Below are 22,992 nucleotides of genomic sequence, written 5' to 3' on the forward strand. Positions count from 1 at the left end.
TCACGTTCTACGAGATAATTCCGCGAATCGCTGACGACAATCCTGATGGTACTGGTTGTCCGCGTACGTCTCAACATATCCGTTCATCTGATGCACAACTCGGCTCAACCCGTGTCTCTGCAAATAAACACGACGGAACAGAAACAGTTAATTACTAAATAACACATCACAGTCAAAAATAGCTACGCTACAATTATTACGTACCAGGGCATTCACCGACTCCGTGTGGCCATGATAACCAGTTGTGGATGCCTCACGACCTGGTTGCTGAATGAAGTAGACTGTCCTGTTAAGGTACCACTGTACATATTGTTCCACGAAAGTCGGGGTAAATGTTTGCTGACCCACAACGACATGTTCCGCCCGATGGGCCCAATGACCGACGTGCCAATCATGAACACGTGCCCAGTCCACAACGTGGGACGCCCTCTTCATTCGGTGTAACCTCTCAGTCCCTACCTGATGTAGAGGTGCATCCGGTACATGTTGTCGGCGACCAAACTGTCGCATGACTCTGTCTGGGTAGTTACCCTCCACAACGTAGAAATAATGGAGGAACATCCTGGACATCCACACGTGCTGGCCCTCACGGCATCCATCCGGTAGACCTAGCAGCTGATCGGCGGGATACATCCACAGGAACTGAAACGAGACGTTGTAAATAACTGTTAATAATAATCTTTTCATTTGAAAAATATATTTCCCAAAAAAATTTAAATTACCTGCGACTCAGTCAGCATCGACAACTGATCCCTGTAAGCCACCAGGTTATAACTTGTTATGGTCGTCCTGGACTTTGGAACTGTCCATCTGCATCAATGAGAAGTTAAGTAATTTGTGTACAAAAACGTATGGTCGCAGGAAAAATAAATTCATGAATTTAGTTTAAATTTTACACGTACGCCAACTTACTTTGCAGCTAGCGGGGAGTTTTGCGGCGGCTCAGGTCCTCGCCGAAACCTTGGCCTGACCTTAGAAATCCTCGTCCATGCCCATGACTGGACGAGTAGCCCGCACATGTTAGAATGGCGCTCTCCGGAGCGGGCCGAATCGCACAATGCACGATACGTGTACGCGAGAATGACACTACCCCAGCTGTAACAGCCGCATGCCTGTGGGTCTTGAAGGGTCCGTAATAAGAATAAATCGATCTTGTTATTACTATGATCCGGAAAGAAGCAACCAGCAAGCTACAACGCGATAAGGCAACGCGCCCTCTGGAGCGCCTCCACCGCTGTCATTTATACTTGATCGCGATGTTGCAAAAGGTGGTCCCTGATGCTGGACAGTTTAATGCCGGTCTTCGAAGTCTTTGCCGGCACAAATCCCAAGAGTGCATACAGATATCCTTCGATGTCGGGGGGGTACTGATCGGTACCCGTAACGGGCGCACCGTCAATTCGCAATCCTAGCAAAACCTCGACGTCCTGGAGTGTGATGGAGGCCTCACCTACTGATAGGTGAAAGGTATGAGTCTCGGGCCTCCATCGTTCTGCGAGTGCAGTCAAAAGGTGGTGGTCATACTCCATGAATCCTATCTTCGAGACCAGACCGAAACCCATCATATCTTTGTAGTCCCTGACCTCCGCTCGGCAATAAGCGGGGTAGTTGATACACTCCCAGAAGAAGGAGTCCGCTCTCCTAACAACCATTTGCGTGACGGCATCCTCCTGTGACGAAAAAATCTCAATCGATCTGTGTTGCGGCTGAAACCACGATAGATCGGGCACGACAGGTCCTTGCGCAACCCAAGAATATCTCGCCGCCATAATCTGTTAAAATTTTGAAATTAAAATTAAATGAGTCTTCTGAAACGAATACTAATCTAGTCAATAGAAAAATAAAAATATAACCACAAAAAATACAAAATATAATAAAATCAAATGAATTTTCGTATAATTAAAATTGACGTGGGCAAGCAATATATTATATATACCATGTACTCCATTTTTATTATTGAATAAAAAAATAATTAAATACTATTCTGTTCAATAGAAAAGAAAATGTAACAGAAAAAATTCAAATTATTTTAATCTCAACTGAATTTTCATATAATTAAAATTGACATCAACAAGCAATATATTATATATACCATTTACTCCATTTTTATTATTGAAAATAAAAAATATAATTTATTTTATGTTAGATGAACATAGGATAGTCAATAGAAAAGTAAAAATATAATAAAAAAAAAAATTTCGTATAATTTATTTTTGTTAGATGAACGATTTGCTTTACCTTATAATATGACAAATAAATTTTTTTGTTGACTTGCCTTTTTTACATAAATATTCATCAAATTATTTTTCTAAATTATATTATAAAGAAAACTTAATAGTAATTAAACTTAATAGTACAGTTAAATTTAGTAGTACAGTTAGTAATAATTAAACTTATTATTACAGTTAAATTTAGTAGTGCAGTTAGTAGTAGTAAAACTTAGTAGTAATTAAACTTAATAGTATAGTTAAATTTAGTAGTACATGTTAGTAATAATTAAACTTAATAATATAGTCAAATTTAGTAGTACAGTTAGTAGTAATTAAACTTAGTATTAATTAAACTTAGTAGTAATTATAGAGTAAATTTATTACTACATCTCATTTTCTCTATTAATTAATTTCATACATCTCATTTTACATGATTATTTTGTTTAAATACGTTTAATTGTAATAATTTTTTTTAAAAAAAACAAAAATTATTTTAATCGTAGGAATATACGTCCGTAGAATAAATTCGTCGAAAAACTCGTGCGGATGTAGCTTATTTTTTATTTGAAATCAATGAGATCGAGAGAGATTTAGATAGATTGAAAGAAGAAATTTTAGTGAGACAGATGAAAGACAAAAACAAGAGACGGAGGAGGAAGAAAGATTTACGAAGTTTATACTGCTAAAAAAATTTTCTTTCACTTCCACGTGTCCGTCATGTAGTGGACCTCTTCCGGGCAATGACACGTATCATTGAGTCATGCATGCAGTGGGAATTTCTTTGACCGGGATTTTTGAATCCGGTTGTAAGTGTCGGTGGTGCGATTTTTCTTGGTCTTTGACCGGATTCTATGAATCCGGTTTTAATATTTTTTTTTTCCATTGACCGGGATCTATGAATCCGGTTTTAAGTTTTTTTTTTATTTTTCTTTGACCGGAATCGAACAATCCGGTCTTAGTCGGTCTATGATTTAGCTAATTACACCATAATTTTCGTAAAATCGGAAACGAAGTTTCTGGTAATACTACCTCTGTTTACCTCCCGTACAATTTTTATTAAAATGTCTACCTTAATTAAGGGAGACATACATTTATAATTTTCTGGATGACCATCTTACCCATGGAAATGCAGAATGGTGTCGATAGGATCAGGAAGACTATCACTTATCAAATGAGTCTTATCTAACCTCTCCATTTACTATCTTACCATATTCCAGATCCCAAAATCAGGGGCTAAGTGTAGCTTAACTAAGTTTCAAAAGTAATATGTACGACATTTCTGATATAAATTTTTGTGCTGTAATTAAAATGGTCAAATGTTATCATCTTAAGGCTCAAGGTGGTATGGGCATTGGTTCGTTAACAGAAAGAATAGAGCTCTTCTTTTCAAATGGGTATGGAGGTATCTTGATAATGAAAGTGGTGCCTGCAAACTGTTTCTGTAAACTCAGCAATCAAGATATAAATCTTTCCCCAGTTGAAAAGGGGCTCCGATATGTTCTATCGAGTTCTTCTCCACAAGATGTTGCTCTTGTCGATACTATCTCAGTCAAAATCAGAGATGGGAAGAAAGCAAAATTTTGGTTTGACAAATAGTGTGGCGGAGAGACTTTAAAAGACAAATTTCCATTATAATTTCATGTTTCTTCGGGAAATATTATTAGCTCTGTTGCTGATATGGGTTACTCGAATGAGCGGAACTGGGTGTTGAATCTCCGGTGGCGTTGAAACCTATTATAATATGAGCTGACGATGCATTGTGAACTTTGTACGGAGGGGATGTCCAGATGGTTTCTCTACAAAGGACAGTCGCACTCTACCAGAAGAGTTGACGACTGAAAATTCTTTCAGTACTCTTGAATGTCAATGTATCCCCTAGAAAATTAAATGACCACCCATAGTCAGTATATTTCTGTGGAAACTTGAACAAGATTGTATCCTAACTAGAGAATTCCTAAGCTCTAGAACCATCACCCAAGCGAGCCAAACTTTTGCCCTTTCTGCCAAGGTTATAATAGAGTTTTCAGCATATCATTTTCTATCGTATGTACACGTGGATCATATAGAGTAGACTATTATCATGGTGGGGCTCTCATTTCTCTTTCTGACGTTATGTGCTGATCTTCTTCTCGAATGTAGTTCTCTCGGTGTTGGGAAAATGAAAAATTGCTCTTTAATATTCTCCTTCCTTCAATGGTTTGGACTACATGACTCGAAAAGATGGATTTATAGTACACATAGCTACTTGTTGATTGAAAACTGCTAATTAATGAAGATTTTGCTACTCCTTTTCCAAGCTCCACAGAGCTACTTGTTAGGCTTTTATTTTATAAGGTAGTCCTATTATAATTATTAGTTGGTCATTAAGTATTAGAGTTTAGAGTCTATTTAATACTCTTTGAACATTGTATAATTTGGGTTCGAATAATTAATTAAACTTTGGTTGAGTGGATAGTAAACACATAACGGAGGGAAAGCTATTCACTTTGAGTCCTTAACCGAAGAAGATTTTGAAGAGATAGACAAGTGAAAAAGAGCAAGAGGCAGATTTATATTCAATATATTTCATGTTTTTCTTGTTGTTGTTCATTCTCATGACTTTGTTATATTTGAGCATTTTGATTAAGATGGAGGTACCTTTCAATAGGAATAGTATGATGGAGGGCCATTCCCTATTGCCAGTAATAATTAAGGCAATAAAGAGGCAAAATTACTCTTGGATCATCTTACCAATATGATGAAGTTCATTTCGGATCTCTTTAGCAAAAGCAGAAATTTGGTGACCATTATGTCAATAACGAAATGTATAGGACAGTGGAAGCAGCTACAAAATCGTGAAGGACTATGGAGGTGCAAAAAATAAAGATCAAGGAGGCTAAAATATTTGAAGGAATTATTCACTAAGTAGAAAATCTCGATACGCCCACGAGCTGATAAGCATGGTTTAATGTCAATAAATCGTGGCGGAAAGAATAGGCCACGATTTTTTTGACTATACGCCATGGTTTTGAACCGTGAAATTTGCTTCCATGGCGAAAAGTATACGCCACGGGTTTTATCCCTTTCCGGCCACAGTTTTAGGAAACAATGCTGTATAAAATCCAATCAGTTAACTCCCTACCACTCCTTTATGTCACGGTTTTTTTGATCGTGACCTTAGATTATTACGATTTTGTAGCCATTACCCAAGATACGTCACGATTTTGTAGAAATATTTACCACGGTTTTAAAACCGTGACAATTTTTTATATAACTCGAGCCACAGAATTGTGGTCCCGATTCCGAAACCACCTTCATTTCACATTTTTCCGTAGATCGATTCTATCAAAAATAAATTCATAACTATTAAATTCAGAACACAATTTAATAATAATAAAAACGAAAATAAAAATAAATAATTTACATATCATTAATGTAAATCTTAACACATAAGGTTAATCACAAAATATTAATCACATGAAGTACAAGCTAGTAAACCTTATCATGTACAAAAGGTTAATTCATGCACTCTCAGCTCACAAATTAAGATCAAGTGCCAACCCGTATCTGGAAAAATAAACAATTAGATATGTGATTTCCAAATAGACGCTAGCTAGTAAAGCTTATCACAAAATCGAAATCCTGTATCATGCATAATGCAAATCATGTAAAACAATTAATCCAACAGACTGTACCTTTAATCTGACTAGATAACAATTCAACAATAATACTTATACAAACTATATGCTATATGATTTTGGCTGCAACTTCAGAATTACTCGTTCTACCTTCATTCCCTTCTTTTTTCATTAGGTGCCAAAAAACATAGTTCTTCTATAGAGTACACACATATATATAGTTATATATATTTATTAAGCAGAATTCAAAATATAATCAATATATATAGCCATGCATCACCATACATACCGGGTTCGGGTGCTATGTACACGTGGACGATCCATGTGGATTGAGTCTTCGATTTGGGTTTTCATTTGGATTTGGATACACCTTTAGATTTGGATACACCTTTGGGACTCTTGGAAGAAATTCTAGGTGAATGGGAAGAAAATATTACACCTGTAACACCTTCTCGAGTTGTGAAATTTTTATATTTACCAGTGACTTTCTAATAACCTTCAGGGGTAGTTTTTTAAAATTGGCACTACGTTTTTCATCTTTTTACAGCTGATAAAAGAAGAACCAGTGGTTCTCCAACGATGTTTCAATTGAAAGACCTGTAAATATATACATATTTAAGAAGAAAATAATGAATTAATGAAAAACTATTCCAAAAATGATCACCAAATACATAGATAAAACAAAATTATTGAGTCACTAACCAGTTAAATCCCACAGTTCAAGCTTGTTACAATCTTCAATGGTGACGATTGTTTGGTCGAGCTCATTCAAATGGTCCCCCATGACTCTGTTTCTTAGGACGTGATCTATCAACTCGTCAATGGTTGGACAGAATCTTAGGCCAAGTTTGCGCTTTATATTAATTAACGAGAAGAGTATCGAGGTCTAAGAGAGAGAGACGGTAAGTAATAACAACTAGCCTAACACAGAGAGAAGAGCATGCCAAATGTTTAGTACATATGTAGTAGAAAAATTACCATAACAATTAAAGTGCGTAAATCATTGCTAGCTTTAAAGAAAAAATGGTCATTCTTCATAGAAACATTTGTTACCAACAATTAAAAGTCGATACTTTTCATCAAATAGCAAATTATAATATTTTCTATATATTTTAACATCAAGGCACTATGAGATTTCAACTTAACTGTGCTAAACTATCTACATATAAATTTGACATTGTCAATGAATCTAAATTCACTATGCAATTCAAGTTGTGAATGATCCAAACATTGCTACTCTAAACAAAAAAAAAAAATTATATGCTATATATATGCAAAGCTTTAAAGATCGATTACAACTTAAGATAATTACATTCAAATTCAGCAAAGTATCCAATTCTTATCATCAAACCAAAGATAAGCTATGGAAAATACGAAATTAGTTCTAAGACGAACTCAAAAAAACCCTTAAAGTTACAGAGTCCTTTCAATATTAAAGCAAACATTTGTTACCTTTGTATATAGTTTCAACTGAGATTGTCGACTTTCGAACCCTAATGTTGAGCTTGGCGATCGATTGTCGAGCTTCGATCGGCGAGAATTTTTTTGAAAGTCGAGTAGTTGACGATTGTTGAGCTTTGGGGAGAGAGAGTTTGTCCAACTTCAAAGTGAGGGTTTGTCCAACTTGTGAGAGAAGTGATATTATCCTTTTTTGAATAAAAAGAGAAGTTTAAATTAATATTGAAAAGGAAATGTTGATTGGCGCACGTGTCACATTTTAACTTAGCAAATTTTTTTAAAATATCCGCCGCGATTTTTTTGTTTAAAGGCCACAATTTTATTATTATACGCCACGATTTTATGTAGTTTTCTCGAAGCCAACCTACATGATATTATCCTTCATATGCATAGACAATTGGATTTCAATTCCAATAATAAAATATCATAAAGGGACACAAATCCGAAATTCATAATTTCAATTTCTTTCATTATATTAATGGACAATTGGGATCTTCCTTCAATATACAAATATTATTGATGGTTACATAAGATAAAAAAGTTTATTTGGGGTAACAGGGAAATAGTTGATGACTATTGATAGTTACAAAAACTACATATAGTTCATCATTATATTTCTTCATCATTTCTTCAACAATTCTGGGATTTTCTTTTATTATATTTCTTTATCGTTTCTTTGACAATTCTGGGATCTTCCTTCATTATATTTCTTCATCGTTAAGTTTTTTCGACAATTTCCCGAAGAACCCTATTCATTAGAAACTTCTGATACATCTTCATCAGACCAAGCTCGTTTCTTTGGTGGAGAACCAAAATTACAGTCTTCATTCTCTCAGAATCTGGGTTGCTTCCTTCAAACTCTGTGCTGCTTCCTACTCATTCCTTCCATTCATCATTTTACTTTAAAGAATATTAGAAAATCACATGTGGGTATAAGGTGTGAACTTACAGCTGATTCCAGCTGATCTAAGACCTCTTGTTGATCCCATTCATCTTTTTGTTGGAAGACAAAGTAGTTAAGCTCATCGGTCCTTAACAAGAAAGGGATCGACATGTATAATTGACCCCTTCTAGTTGTGGAGAACCTAAATATTGGCGTACAAGAAGACCTACAAACAGCATGGGCTAGTTACAATCGAGTGAAATATTGGCATACATTTGACCAGCGACAACGAAGAAACTGATGACGTAGGATGCAAACTTTTTCGATTAGGTCAATTACGCAAAGGAAGATATTAGGATGAATGGTAAAGAACTCAAGGATCGAAATGGAGTATTAACGTACATTTGAAACATCACACAGTTTACTGACTCAAAATGTGAAGTACTATAAACTGGGATGATGTCTCCAAATGTACGCCAATACTTCACTCGACCTCTGCATCCTTTACCACCCATCACCATACCTTCTCTTAGCATAATTAACCTATTTGGTCTGATATTCCAATGTCACCGTTGCTTTCGCATGGCTGCGATGATAGAAAAATCAGTGCCAAGATATGTGATCATTGGAGATAAAACCCAATTAAAATATTATGATGAAATTAAGAAAGCAGTATTAATCACTTACCAAATATGGTACAATTGCGACACCCCACTCGCGATTTCCCTCCAAGGATTTCCCCCCAAGGACGGGAGATCACTCGAGGGATGTCGGGGGTTAAGTTCTTAACACTTATCAATTTAGCAAACAAATTATTATTCGAGTTTTATATTCATAAAACATAGCAAGATATTTTAGTTACAAATAAATTTATTGAAATAAAAGCCAGGTTAAATCTAAAACACATTTCGGCACAAGTGCCGCCCAACAGGGTTATTTAAATAGCACAATACTAGGCTCTGCTCGAGGCTGTGGAGTATTCTACCTCGTTCTCTGAACGATAGCTTATTCTACAAGTCCGCGCTGAACTTCCCAACTACTCGTTACCTGTAAAAATTTTATTCAACGTTTATGAGATATAAAATCCTGTGAGTAGGCCGTTAATTATAGGAGGGTTTTTCCCTCCCTTATATATATTCTAGGTTCTACCTATAATAATGTTTGAAAATATTATCATGTAATGCATATTCAAAATCTTTGATGATTTTAATCTCAAATAATTTTTTAATGTATTTCAAATATATATATATATATATTTGCAGTCAATTCAGACAATAAAATAAGTTATATATTTCTATTATATGGTAACCACTTTATCCCACCGTCGAACCTCTATCGATAAATCGATAAAGTCTAGTGCCCTTCCACCGGGACAGCTACCTTTCTACTCCCCAACCAAGCTCTGGTCGAGTTTCTGAACTACAGCCCGTAGACCTCTGTAGCCCAGCGCCCTGTCATGACAACCCGAATCTAGGTGTTCCGTAGAACAAGCGTAGATTCATAGTGTGAGTCCCGTCGAACTCACGAATCAGTTTATGTATGTATCCGTCCGAATTTCCCACATGTGGTTACATGTAATAGTAATTTATTGTAAATTTTTATGGATATTTATCCACTTAATATATTTAGAATTATTTCCGGATATTTTCTTCCAAATTATATATATATGATTATTTATCATATAGTTCATAAAATTTTCCCCAAAATATATATATATATCAATTCCAAATTATTTCCCAATTCGTATATTTATATTTGTATATATAATACAACCAATTCTAGGTAGCTGTTATATATATTATATACAAACAACATGCATGATACATAATAAAAATATAATTGTCTTCTATAATTAAAAGTCTACTCACAGTGATGAAGACCGTTAATTAGCTAATCGGTATTAGCTACTTCTCCAACGTCGCCCGTAGTTTCGTTACAGTTTCGTTACCTACTAGACGATATATAACAATCATTACTTTCTAATGTTTAGGAACAAAGAAATGTCTAGACGTTCAAATTTTAGTTAGACTAGTCGTATTAGTGTTTACTACGAATTAATCCGTACACGTCACACCCGTAGGAATTACTCTAAATTACTTTTTAAAATATCTCTTTAATTAAATACATTTATACTATGAAAATATTTAAAAATTTACACAACATTACTAATTATTTAAAACAATATATTATAATTTTTCTATTAATTTTCTAAACTGATTTACTATTTTTAAAATAATTAATTACTTTAACAATATATCTTGTAACTCTAATTTAACCAAAAATCGAAATAAATTAAATCTTGTTATCTTAAAATTCCAATTTTCACATATTAAGTTTAAAACAGTATTTTTAACCTACTGTAAAAATTTGGTAGTTTTAAGACAAGTAAAAATGATTTTATTAGGTTTGGAAGATAAAATAGGTCCGGTTTTTGTAAAATGACAAATATAGCCTTTGACTTAAAACTGATGTGATGGTAATATTGTAATTTTGTAAAATAGTGAAGGGTATAAAGGTATTTTAATATAGGTACGGATAAATAGAATCAGACCGATTCACTACTGGTTGAAACAAATTCGAATTGAATCAAAAGAAACCGATTTGAACCGATGTTGATGCCCTGAAAAGACAAATTAACCTTTGACTTTTAATTGACTGAATAAAGACACGTTTATAATTTTGTAAATATTTTAAAATATGAAGGGTAAAATAGTAATTAGAACCGATTTCTCTCCTTTGTTATAAATATGACTGAACCAACCGGTCAGTCATTATCTCTTCTTCCTCCTCGCACGACGCGATTTCTCTCCCGTCCGTCTCCTCTGTTCGTCGTCCGTCCGGACGATTTCGGTGGCGGCAGACGCCGAGTTATATGTCGATCGACTCGTCTCATCACAAGGATCACGATTAAATGGTTAGTTTTCTCCAATTTCGTTTCTTTTTCTTTTAATTTGGATTTTTAGTTACGGTGAGAATTTGTTAAAACTCCGAATTGGATCCTAACCTTTTAATATGTTATTCAATGGTGTTTGGGGATGGTTTTTTATACTGGAATAGAGTCAAAATAAAGACAGGAAAGCTCTGAATTTATACCTCAGGGATTCTCCGATCAACTCGAATCACGGCAGCGTTGGTTCGGTTGAGGTTGCCAGGGGTTCCTGGCAACTCCTGATACTCTGCCGTGATGGTTCGGTTGAGGTCGCCGGGGTTCCTGGCAACTCCTGATACTCAATTCCGATCAAAAAGCGTTCAACCCAATTTCAACTCAGATTTCACTTGGCCCGACTTGGCGGATTCCGGCCATCGAAACGGTATATCTCTTTGATGAAAAATACTCCTTACCAGCCTCTAGTTTAACATATTTTGATTTGAGGAAATTCTGGAAAATTTGTATATTTGGCAGTAGATTAATTGTCGATTTCGTGTAATTAGACAGTTTGGTTTCCGTAGCTTGTTACGGAATGACTTTGAACTGGAATTTCTGTATAAATGAAACTGTAAATTGGAATGCGATTGAATGGTTTGGAAATTTTAATGTACTGTGAATGCTTGTGAAGAAAATGGTGAAATGGAGTGTATATAATGAGTCTCTCCTCTGTGAATTATTGAATCTCATTTAAGAGGTCTAGGATAAGGGTTTGGTAATTGTCTGAATAGCCTTTGAATTGAAATTTTTGGCTGTGTATGAGAGTAGGATTAATTAGTGTGGACAATAGGGAAAAAAAAAAACAAAAGAGAAGAAAAGAAAGAAAAGAAAGAAAAGGAAGTGTCGGTGTCACCGCATTTCTAATTAACTATCCTTTCGTTTCGTCACGAACACATCTATAAATACCCGACATTTCGATGTTATACCCGATATTCAAGGTAGGTAAAAATATCTAACGTTAACTATCGAAAAATAAAAATTTAATGGTTAACTCTCTCGATAAAATGCTACGTGAAAAAAAAATCGATGCGACTATTCGCAATAATAAATATAATACGCGTCTAAGTAGAGTACGAGTGTTACAATTCTCCCCCACTTAAGATATTGCGTCCTCGAAATAGTACTAACGTAGAGAAATAAAAAGCTGCGGATATTTGGCATTCATATCTCGCTCTGACTCTCATGTCTCCTCCTCGATCCTAGAGCTCCTCCAAAGCACTTTTACTAACGGTATCATCTTGTTCCGCATCCTCTTCTCTGATCTATCTAAGATCGCAACTGGAACTTCCTCGTAGGATAAGTCCTCTCTCAACTCAACTGGAGATGCTCGAGAACATGCGATGATCGTGAACATACTTTTTGAGGACTGAGACGTGGAACACATCATGAATCTTTGCCATCTCCGGTGGTAGGGCCAATCGGTAGGCGACCTTACCGATCCGCTCTACTATTTTATAAGGCCCAATATATCTTGGTGTCAACTTTCCTTGTTTTCCAAATCGAAGTACTCCCTTCCATGGTGATATTTTTAAAAACACCATATCTCCATCTTCTTCGCCTGCCTTGAATTCCAATGGTCTCCTCCTTTTATTGGCATACGCCTGTTGCCTTTCTTGCACCATTTTTATTCTATCTCGGATTATTTTTACACTCTCCGACGTTTGTTGTGCTATCTCCGGAGTCATTAGTTGTCTGTCACCTTCCTCATCCCAACATATTGGAGTTCTACACTTCCTGCCGTATAATTATAACGTAACAGATCATATAATAATATCCATATTATATATACGTAACAGATAATATAATTATAACAAAAGATGTTAAGAACATACCAATGATGCTTTTTCTGTTACATGTCTGTTGGTCACATAAACACCGAAGAAGAGATCCTTCTTAGCCTCTATCAAAAATCGCGACATATGATACGACATGGGGGCTTTTAGGTAATTTGGACCATGTCGTTGTAGGTTCCTCTGGGTCAGGATCGGGCAGGTATGTGCAGCGGCTCCATCCCTTTTGTGAGGCTACATGCCCGGGGGCACGAACACCGCCGACCTCGCCCTCTTGAAGATCCCGAATGCCCCCAAAGCCGAGGAGACCTACGACCTCAGCACTGTACAGGTCGCTTTCACAGTACTAACAGTCCAAGTCAACCCTAAAGGCTATCCTATAAATAAGACCCTTCTCAGATGTCCGAAGTAAGCCAAGACTTATTCCAAGAGACACAAGAGATTTAAGGACACCACTCTCTCTCTAAAAGCAGGATCTTTTCCTCCCTAGATATAAGATCCACCACGTAGCCGCTCGGCTTGGTGGTGAGCCTCCTAGGCCTTGGATAGGCCATGGACGCTCAAATACTTCTCACCCCCATTCTGTCATAAGTTTGAGAACATAACTCGAAGACTGATTAGAAAGAGGCACGTGCTCCTCACCTCTATTACATTTCGGATCGTGTCAAAACAACGTATTACCGTTGAGATCTCTCCTAATAGAGTTCAGGTCAAAATTATTATAGGTATGGATGACCCATTCGCTAGGAAGTCCCCATGAATTTATAATACTTGTTTCAAATATTATAACACGAGCAGTGAGATTGTCACTCTCCACGGCCAAAGAATCGAACTGAAGGCTGAAACCTGCCTTCAACCCATGTCCGTTGAGAATTCGGAGAATTCTGTAGTAGATAGTTTAGTACTCATCCCTTCAATGCTTTGAAGATGACATAAAAAGATAGGATAGGATCCTCGACCTGGCAAACTGAGGAGAATACGCGTTGTAGCTACACTTCCTAGAATTTCAGTCACCCAGGCCCTTGGCAATAACTGAAATGTAATGAGATAATATAAAATATAAGTAAAAGATTCTATATAAATTATATAAATGTAAGAAATAAAATGGTGATGAAATTATATTCATCTTACCACTGCTTCTTTGTTGTTTTCTTGGTAATGTGAAATAGTCATCTCAAAGTGGTGCACCATTTTGTGGGCTGAAAACAGAACAAACCAACAGATAAAAAAGATATAGCAATTACAGCTACAAGTACCAACATATATATGATTCATGAATAACAGACCATATAAGCACACAAATTAACACACTATCGTTAGCAAAACAGAGCTGACTGAGAGTAAATGCAGAGAAAATTTACCAACAACAGTTAATATTATAGTAAGTTCTTCGATCCAAATCAAACAACATGAGAGTAAATCATATTATCAAACTACTTTTGAAAATATCAATTATTATACTAACGAAAAGAGATATTTTTCCATTCTTTAAATAGAAACTACATGCAAAGTTCTATTTACCCATCAAAATCATGGAAAATAATAAACTATCATTAAATTCATTCATCCACAACACTGAAAATAGAAATAATCTAAAATTAAAACCTAACTTAGAGTCAAATCGTACATTTTAATTGAAAAGCAGAGTTCGTGGAAGAAAACGTCCCTTCTTAGAAGAAAATTTTCAGAGAGAATGAGAGAATTTGAGAGGAATGGGTTTGAGAAGAGAGAGTTGTGTTCGAGAAGATTTAACAGTGGTTTCGCGTGTTTTCAAGATGATAAGGGGAATCTGAAAAGTTAATTAATCATGTTCATCCCTATTGTCACGGTTTTGAACCATGGAGAAGAAAAACACTATGCACGTCTGCCAAACCGTGGTGTATTGTCCTTTTACACCACGCATTTTTATCTTTGTAAAAAAACGTGGCATAAAGTATCGAAAAATGTTACCACGCTTTTGAAATCGTGACCATAGGTAATTTTACGCGACGCATTTTTGGCTGTCGATACCTTTAACGTGGGGCCCAATTTTCTACTAGTGATTGTGTTAAAAAATGCATGCCATTTAATTATTTCATGCATTTTTCATGTTTATGTCCAAATTAGTTAACACAAATATATGTGGGTTTCTAATTTCTAAGTATTAATTGAGTTTATGTTCATCTCTTTACTTTCCATATACATAGGATTTGGCTAAGAAACAAAAGAGACTGTGGTTCCCGAGTTAGTTCCCTATTATATAAGTGTGTGAATGTTTTAAGGAGTAAAAATTTGAGAGTGAACTTGAGAAAATAGTAAGCTAGAGCTTCTGAGTTCTGCGTCTCCTAATTAAACAATCAAATAGGGCTGTCAATTTACCAAAATTGGAAACCAAAGTCGTCGCTTGTCATTTCACATTAAACCATCCAAATTTCCAAACACTGTGTTTCTGCAAACTTTCTTGTCATCCAAATTTCTACAATTCACCTAGCATTAGAATTTTGTGTTTTTTTAACTCGTTGGATAGAGGACTTCGATCTTTAGATTCAGTTGAGCACAATATTGTAATGTTTTTATTTAGTAAAACTCCCAAAAATAATAGATCATTAGTTGACTGATAAATTTATTAAAGAAAAAATTTCACACGAATTCTGTCTCTTTGTGTTCTTTGGGTTTGACGGTATTTTTCGCAGCCTTGAAATGCAATCGAAGAGATTTATTATGTTCACAAATGACTAACCACATGTCAATGTCTGTGGGGGGATAAACTATCACAACTTAATACTAGATTCATGAAACTTACTAAGAGCCTTAATCGCTGGGTACAATTTCATCAAAATAAATTCGTTCAACATTAAATGGTTATCAAACTACAACCTCTCCCTCTAATTAACTGTGCGACAGTCATGGAAGAAAATTCATATATAATCCACCACTTAATAACAAAGTTATAGTAAAAAATTCATATCTCAATTTTTTGGTAAATCATTAATTCGATTTTAGTGATGAGTAGAAAAACAAAGCATGTAAATCATTTGGATATTACAATTTGAAATTATTTTGGAAGAAGACATATGTGATTTAACTAATACATGGGGGAAGAATTCTAAACCGAGTCAATTAATTCATTATTTTTGACCAATCACGAATAATAAATCTTCTTTTTAAAACCCTTTGAAACCATTGCCACAGATACTCAAAGTATGAATCCACTTACACTATGAATCTAACTAATTCGTGACTTGTTTGTTAATTTCCCTAGAATCGATTGATGAATGATGATTTCCAAAGGTTTTGGACGTTTAATTTTCTGTTCTGGTCCTTGATCTTTTGAAGAAGATGAAGTTTTATCCAAAATTTAAAAACGATGCATTTGAGCCTCCCGTTCACAGTTGAATAACAAAGATACATGAGTACATGACTGTCCTATGTGGCTATTTGTAATGCTACTCCCACCATTGCTAGGGAAGAGGTAAATTCACGCCTCGAAATGGTACTTCATGCTACTTTTCATTTTATATTAAAAATATGACTATTTTATCTTTATCTATGATATAAACAAACTTTCAAAGTAATCTCCGTCTATCTTAAAATCCTCGAACAAAAATCACCTTGTAGTTTTACGAACCTGCAAACCACAGTTTTGTTCACTTAGCTTTGAAGATAATCTATTCTATCATTGGAAGAAGAAAAACTTATGTACTATGTACTGTGTAATTACACTACTAGAATGTACCATTTTACCAGCGAAATATTTGCAGCAGATATATATCGCTGCTAATTCGCTGTAATTACCGGCGATTATTTGACCGGTAGACTATTTCCAGCGAATATGCAGCATTGGCGAAATTTGCAGCGGAAAAAATTGCTGGTAATATTTTCCAGCGACATTACCAGCGCAAAATAATTTGTTGGTAAATAATTTCCAGCGAATAGACTCGACTGGCGAAGGTTTCCAGCGAAATGATCCGCCGGTAATATTTCCAGCCACGTTAAGAGCAAAACATTTCGCTGAAAAATTATGCAAGTGCTTCAGCGACGTTTCCAGCGACTATTTTCGCTGGCACTTTTGGCACGGTTCTTGACCAGCGAATTAGCAGCGAATTTCCGGCTATTTTTCCAGCGAATTTCCGACGATTTTTCCAGCGAATTAGCAGCGAATTTTCTGCGATTTTTCCAGCGAATGTTGCGCTGGAAAAATAATATCTCCAAATCTCTCTCCGTTTCAAATTGAGCCCACTCTGATGAAGGCCCAAAAAGAAAAGCATAAAGTAAACACTATACCCACCACCGTCTCCTTTATTTATTTTTCCTCTCATAACTTCTTCTCTTTCTCTCGTATATCGCCGATCATCTACTTCGCCGGAGACGGTCGTCTCCTGCTCAAATTCTTGTCGTTTCCAATAGAAATCAACATGGGGATTCATAATCTAAGGTTAGATTTTTCCAATTTCATCTCGTTCGTCTTTAATTTTGATTTTTTGATTCGGTCAAAAATTTTCAAAGCTTCGAATTAAGGTCTAATCTGCTAGCAAGTTGTTCAATGGTTGTTTGGGAACGTTTTTAACATAATTTTTACTTTGAATTGACATGTAAATCGGAAAGAAATCTCACCTCAAGTCTCGGTCCGTCGTCGTCGATGGCGTTTTCCGGTCATCAAATCGGTAAATCGGTAAACTCCCTTTTACAAGAATCGTTCCTCTCCGACTCTAGTACATCATAAATGAATTTGGGAATTTTTTGGAAATTTGGATTTTTGGGCAGTGTGATTAATTAGCCGGTTTCATGTAATTAGCTGTTTAATTTTTCGTAGCTTGGCATGGTATTATCTGTATAATTGGACTTTGTATTTAGAATTGTAAATATGAAATTGGAAGGAAGAAAAAATTGAATGGCTAGATTGTTGTATGCTTGCTGTGTTCTCTCTCTATTTGGAACTAATTAAGGTCATTGCTTTCTGGAAATCAGCTTAACATGAACTTTGAAGCAGAGTGTACGAAATCTTCTATAATTCATTTACCCGTTCAGTTCAGAGAAGAAACGTGGCGGTGCTGCTGTGCGAGTGGTAATGTAATTTTTTGTTATCTGCTGTGCAAAGTCAATGTATGCTTTGGACAGTTGTTACTTGTCAAAATGGTTTATAACTTGATGAGTTATACCAATAGGTTTATGCTTGTATGATTTAAGTACTCTTGTGACTAATTTGATTGATTGTTTGTGTTACACGTAGGTGATTGTTAAACATGGACTAGCAGTAGATGTCTTAAAGACCCTTATTCAAAATGGTGAAGCTAGCAGGTGAAATATAGTAACTACCTTCTGACATAATCTCTATTGTTTGTTCATGAAAAAGCATCACATTAACAAAAGAGCAGTAACTACTAGGGAGTATTACTTTTACTACTAATAATTACAATTACCTTGACTTGTCAACTCAAATGTTTTCATCAATTCCTTCTAGTACAGCTATGATTTTGCATTTATTGATGCTGAGACAAGGATGACTCAAGAATACTTTGAGAGTTCATTGAATGTCATTTGGGTGAGTGATTTGTGCTGATGAACTGATGCCAAAGTTGACGATGGTATGGCTGCCCTAAACAAAAAGGTGGATGATGGTGTGGGAACCTTACATGCAAAGGTTGATGATGGCTTGGGTGGTGTAAACAAGAAACTTGACAAGCTTTAGGAGTTCATTGAAGGTCGTTTTCTTCCATGTCATTAGTTTGTCTTTCTAATGGTAGTATTCAAGTTTTTTTATATAACTTATTGCTATGTAGATTAAAAATACTCACTTTTGTAAGACTTACAACTATTGAACACTCTTAGAGGACTCTTTGATATGGATAAATGTTCAAACTATGTTGTGACCATTTTATTTATGAGTATTATGTATTTTTGGCAATAATGTGCAATATTATATTGTGGCTACAATATTATTGTAGCTCAATTATGAATATAAATTCGCTACTAAATTTGTTGGAATATTCGCTGGTATTAGTGGCGAAATTTTTGCTGCTAAACTGCTGCAATTGTGTGAAAATTGTAGTTGGATATTGCAGCGAATAATTCGATGGAATATCCGCGGGTAATGATACCAGCGTTTATATCGTCGGAACAGTGCAGGTGACGATAGAAGACTACCACCAGAATATGGTGGCGAAAGTTTCATTGCAAAAGTCGCTGCTTGATAATATCGTTGGTAATATCGCTGGAAAAGTCGCTGGTACAATTTACCAGCAAGACTTTAAGCGGCCATCTATTTTCGCTGGTAAATCGATGGTAAACCGCCGGAAATCGTTTTTCCAGCGAATGTTTAGCGAAATTGCAGGAATTTCTGTCCTTGATATAAAATTGCATTCTAGTAGTGTTAGTAATCGCAAAATTTTACCTTTGTGCCACAACCTCCATCAATTGCTTGCCATGACCATTGGACATGTCTCCAAAACTAAGTTGAGAAGATAAACCTGGCTTTAATTTGGTTTCTCGGGTGTACTTGAAGGCCTTGAGGCAGATCTGCCTTTAATTTTGGCTTTTCTGGTGAAATTGGTCGACAATAATATTGGGTCTGCTCTTTCTATCCTTTCTTCTTCAGTAATGTATTAACAAAGTTAAGATCACAAATTAATAGAGATAATTAATAGAGATATTGAAGTATCTGTCCTGACAGTGGAGATGGGGGTGTTGAGGTCCGACATATCGGAGAATTTGAGGAGATCGATTGGGGTTTTGGCAAGCCGCAAGCAATAGGTTTTGATTTTTCGATAGAGTTTGGTTGAAGGTGGAGATTTGGAGCTGCCTCTGGAATAGCTCCTTCTAAGTTGAGCGACAGTAGTTGTAAATGGTGTTCCCTGTAAAGAAGGATAAAATAGTCATATTTTAAGATAAAATAGAAAGTTACGTGAATGCATCATTTTGAGGCATGAATTTGCCACCTCCCCCCATTGCTAATCCCTATAACAAAAAACCAATCATCAGAAGTACTGCATTAAAAAAAAAGTAAAATACAAAAAAATAAATGAATCACATATAATTCACCCCTTAATAACAAAGTTATAGAAGAAAATTCATACCTCAATTTTCTGATATATCATTGATTTGATTTTAGTGATGGTTTAGAAACATAGAGCATGTAAATCCTTCTTTTATTCTATCGGTTCTCCCCTCCCCACCATGTGTTTGCACTTCATTCTTCAAGTTGTCATGCGTATCTACTAAACTCTTTTATGAAAAAAATTGTTTGTGCATGATCTGGATATTACATTTGGAAGAGGACATGTGATTTAACTAATACATGGACTAGATCTGCTAAACTATATATGAGATTATTTATAGTGATCGTACCTTTCACTAGGGTTTCTTAATTATGTGTACTTTTTATTTACAATTTTATCCCTTTCATACTAATTAATTTTCGATGTCCTTTCAAGAAAAAAATGAAATTATATATATATAAATTACTGAGACTAAATTAACTATTCTGTGCCATTTTTTAATTTGAAAATTCATGCAGGTCCAATGAAGAACAAACAACTTATTTTGTTATAATTTATCCCAATAATAGTACAAATAGAATAATATATATATATATAGTTCTTGCAGCATAATCAATGCATAATGAGTTAGCATCTTCGGTGCAAGGCCCAATTTTGACGAATTCATAAAATTTTAGAATTTTATTTTAAATTGTTGTGTTGATTTGACAAATAAAATTTCAAGTTTTTCTCTCTCTTATCTTTTTTTATAGGGCTTTCTCTCTCTAGTCTCAACTTCTACTCTTCTACTACATCTGTCCTAATTAATTGTCCGTTTTCTTATGCAAGGGAGTATATTTTATGATTAAGTTTGTGGGATCACACCACTCATCCAATCAATTTTTTTACATTTCTATTTTATAAAAATAGTTAATGTTGGGACTTAAAATATTAAACATAGCTATGGAGTAATTGAGCCGAATTTTTTAATTAACAAAATTTTGTTCTCTTTCCATCAAGTTGTTCATGATATATATGCCAAAAGTTGGGACTTGGATTTGGGCGTCCCAATGACGATGGTCTAAAACTTACACGCAATATACATGGTCCAATAAATTTTATACTTGTCATATTCTTACTGATATAATTAAAAATGGCGTGTTAAGTCATACTGATCCAAAAATTTCTTAGTATCCGATATGTTGACCCCACACAAAATGATAAAATATTTAAATAATACTAACATTTAGTGGTATAATGACTTTATTGATTGCAAAAATTGACACCATATATAAATTTAAAAATTTATCCAATTGGACCCACTATCTTAGGCGTCTCAGCTCCGTCCCCGGGCGATATGTATATGGTAAATGCGATTGCTGATGAGGCGGTTTTCATACTAAATGACATGAACGGCCTCCAAACTGAGTAAGATTTACCAACTTCATTTGGGACAAGTTGATGGTGAATAAGCTCCAACTACAATATCCTGGCCAAAAATCCTTAACCTTGTTGGAGATGATATCTCGGAACAGGTTTACGACAGTTGTAGCAGCCCTCTCCATCACTAGCATCCACGCTCAATCTCTACCTGTCTATAAGTCGAGAATAGTTTGATCAGATTGAATCAATCTCAATAATACATTAAATATTCTATTAAAAAAATGTTTGAATATTGCCAAGGATGTTGAATTGGCTATAACTTAAATTTAAAATGCTCGATTGTTGATATTCATATGAAATAATATCTAGGACTTCCTAGATATATATCTTTTTGAGAGTCGGAATTTCTAAAGTATCAAAAAATATCAATAGCAACCTTGAGTCCTAAAGCTTTCTTCTTTAATCCGTATAAGCTTTTGTCTATCTTTAGCCTTCTTTGTGTTATCATTAATCATTTTGATACTTTAAATTGTCCTTTCTAATACTTCAGGGGTAACTATCTTTCTTTCTCTTACTTCATCCCTACAAATAGGAGTTATGTACTTGCAAACATATAAAATATTGTGCGGGGTCATTTAGATGCTAGTCTGATAACTATTATTGTGTGCGAATTCGATTAGTCTGATATGATCACCCTAACTACTACCAAACTGTAGTAAACATTCTCTTGCCATATGGTAAGTCGTTCAGAACTTCACTTAGTTTTCATAGTTTTCTTAGACGCACAATTTAGGAGTAAACTTGGCATCTCGATCATATAATATGGATCGTGGTACTCCATGAAATCGAACAATTTCATCAACATACATCTTGGCTATTTGATCATCGACATACAACTTGGCTTTTTGCTGAACGTTTATCGTAGTTTTTTTATTTTTTATTTTGATAGTGAGATGACTTCATAAGAAGGTCCACTGTCACCCATATCATATCTTTTCCATGTTTAGTACGATGTACTCCACACACAAAATCCATCGGGATGTCTTCTCATTTTGATACGGAAATATGAAGTGATTGGAGTGTACCCGTTGGATATCGGTGTTCCACTTTAATCTAATGATAAGTTAAACACTTTGATGCAAATTCTGCAACTTCATTCTTCATACCTAGCCACTAATAGCTCTCCTTGATGGTTCAATACATCTTTGTAGTTCATTGGTGCATAACATATGCTGAGTAGTGAACTTTTTCTAGAATCTGCTTCTTTAAAGTATCATTATTTATAGCATAATGCATGGTGCTGTTTTTTTTTTTTTAACACTATCATCACTCTCGATGTAGAAATCCGTTTTATCACCTTTAGTTATCTCCTTTTTAATCTCCATTAGCTCCTTTTTGTCTCGTTGAGGTGTTTTGGATTCCCCCATCAAGGTAGATTTTACCTTAACTATAACCTTTAGTGTACTCGTGTGCTTCGATTTAAGTTCTCTAATGCTTCATAACTTTCTTTTACAATAACAATTGCGTGCTCGTCGGCTGAACTAATATTGGTGAGTTGGCTTACAACTCAGAACATCAACTACTACATTAGCCCTTCCAAAATGGTACTCGATAGTCACATCATACTCTTTCATTAGCTCGATCTACCTTCACTACATTCATACTCACGCCTTACATGAGTGCAACGCTTCCACCTCAAGTTGATCGAGCAAAAAATTAATTCATTACTAAATAATTTCTAAAATTGACTTCATAATCAGATTCAAAGCATT

At 35.2% G+C, this 22,992-nt stretch overlaps 1 protein-coding gene across 1 annotated transcript; it reads right to left on the reverse strand.

Moving 5' to 3' along the window:
* Positions 1–1,769, reverse strand: LOC139883769 (serine/threonine-protein phosphatase 7 long form homolog). Its single transcript, XM_071867904.1, has 5 exons — positions 1,248–1,769; positions 913–1,112; positions 723–810; positions 205–642; positions 1–117 (listed from the first exon to the last, which is right to left on the reverse strand). Exons 1-5 carry the CDS (start codon positions 1,767–1,769, stop codon positions 1–3), a joined length of 1,365 nt encoding a protein of 454 aa, XP_071724005.1.
* Between the last annotated feature and the right edge of the window lie 21,223 nt (positions 1,770–22,992).

This window comes from Rutidosis leptorrhynchoides, unplaced genomic scaffold, assembly GCF_046630445.1.
Source record: "Rutidosis leptorrhynchoides isolate AG116_Rl617_1_P2 unplaced genomic scaffold, CSIRO_AGI_Rlap_v1 contig448, whole genome shotgun sequence".
NCBI classification, from domain to species: domain Eukaryota; kingdom Viridiplantae; phylum Streptophyta; class Magnoliopsida; order Asterales; family Asteraceae; genus Rutidosis; species Rutidosis leptorrhynchoides.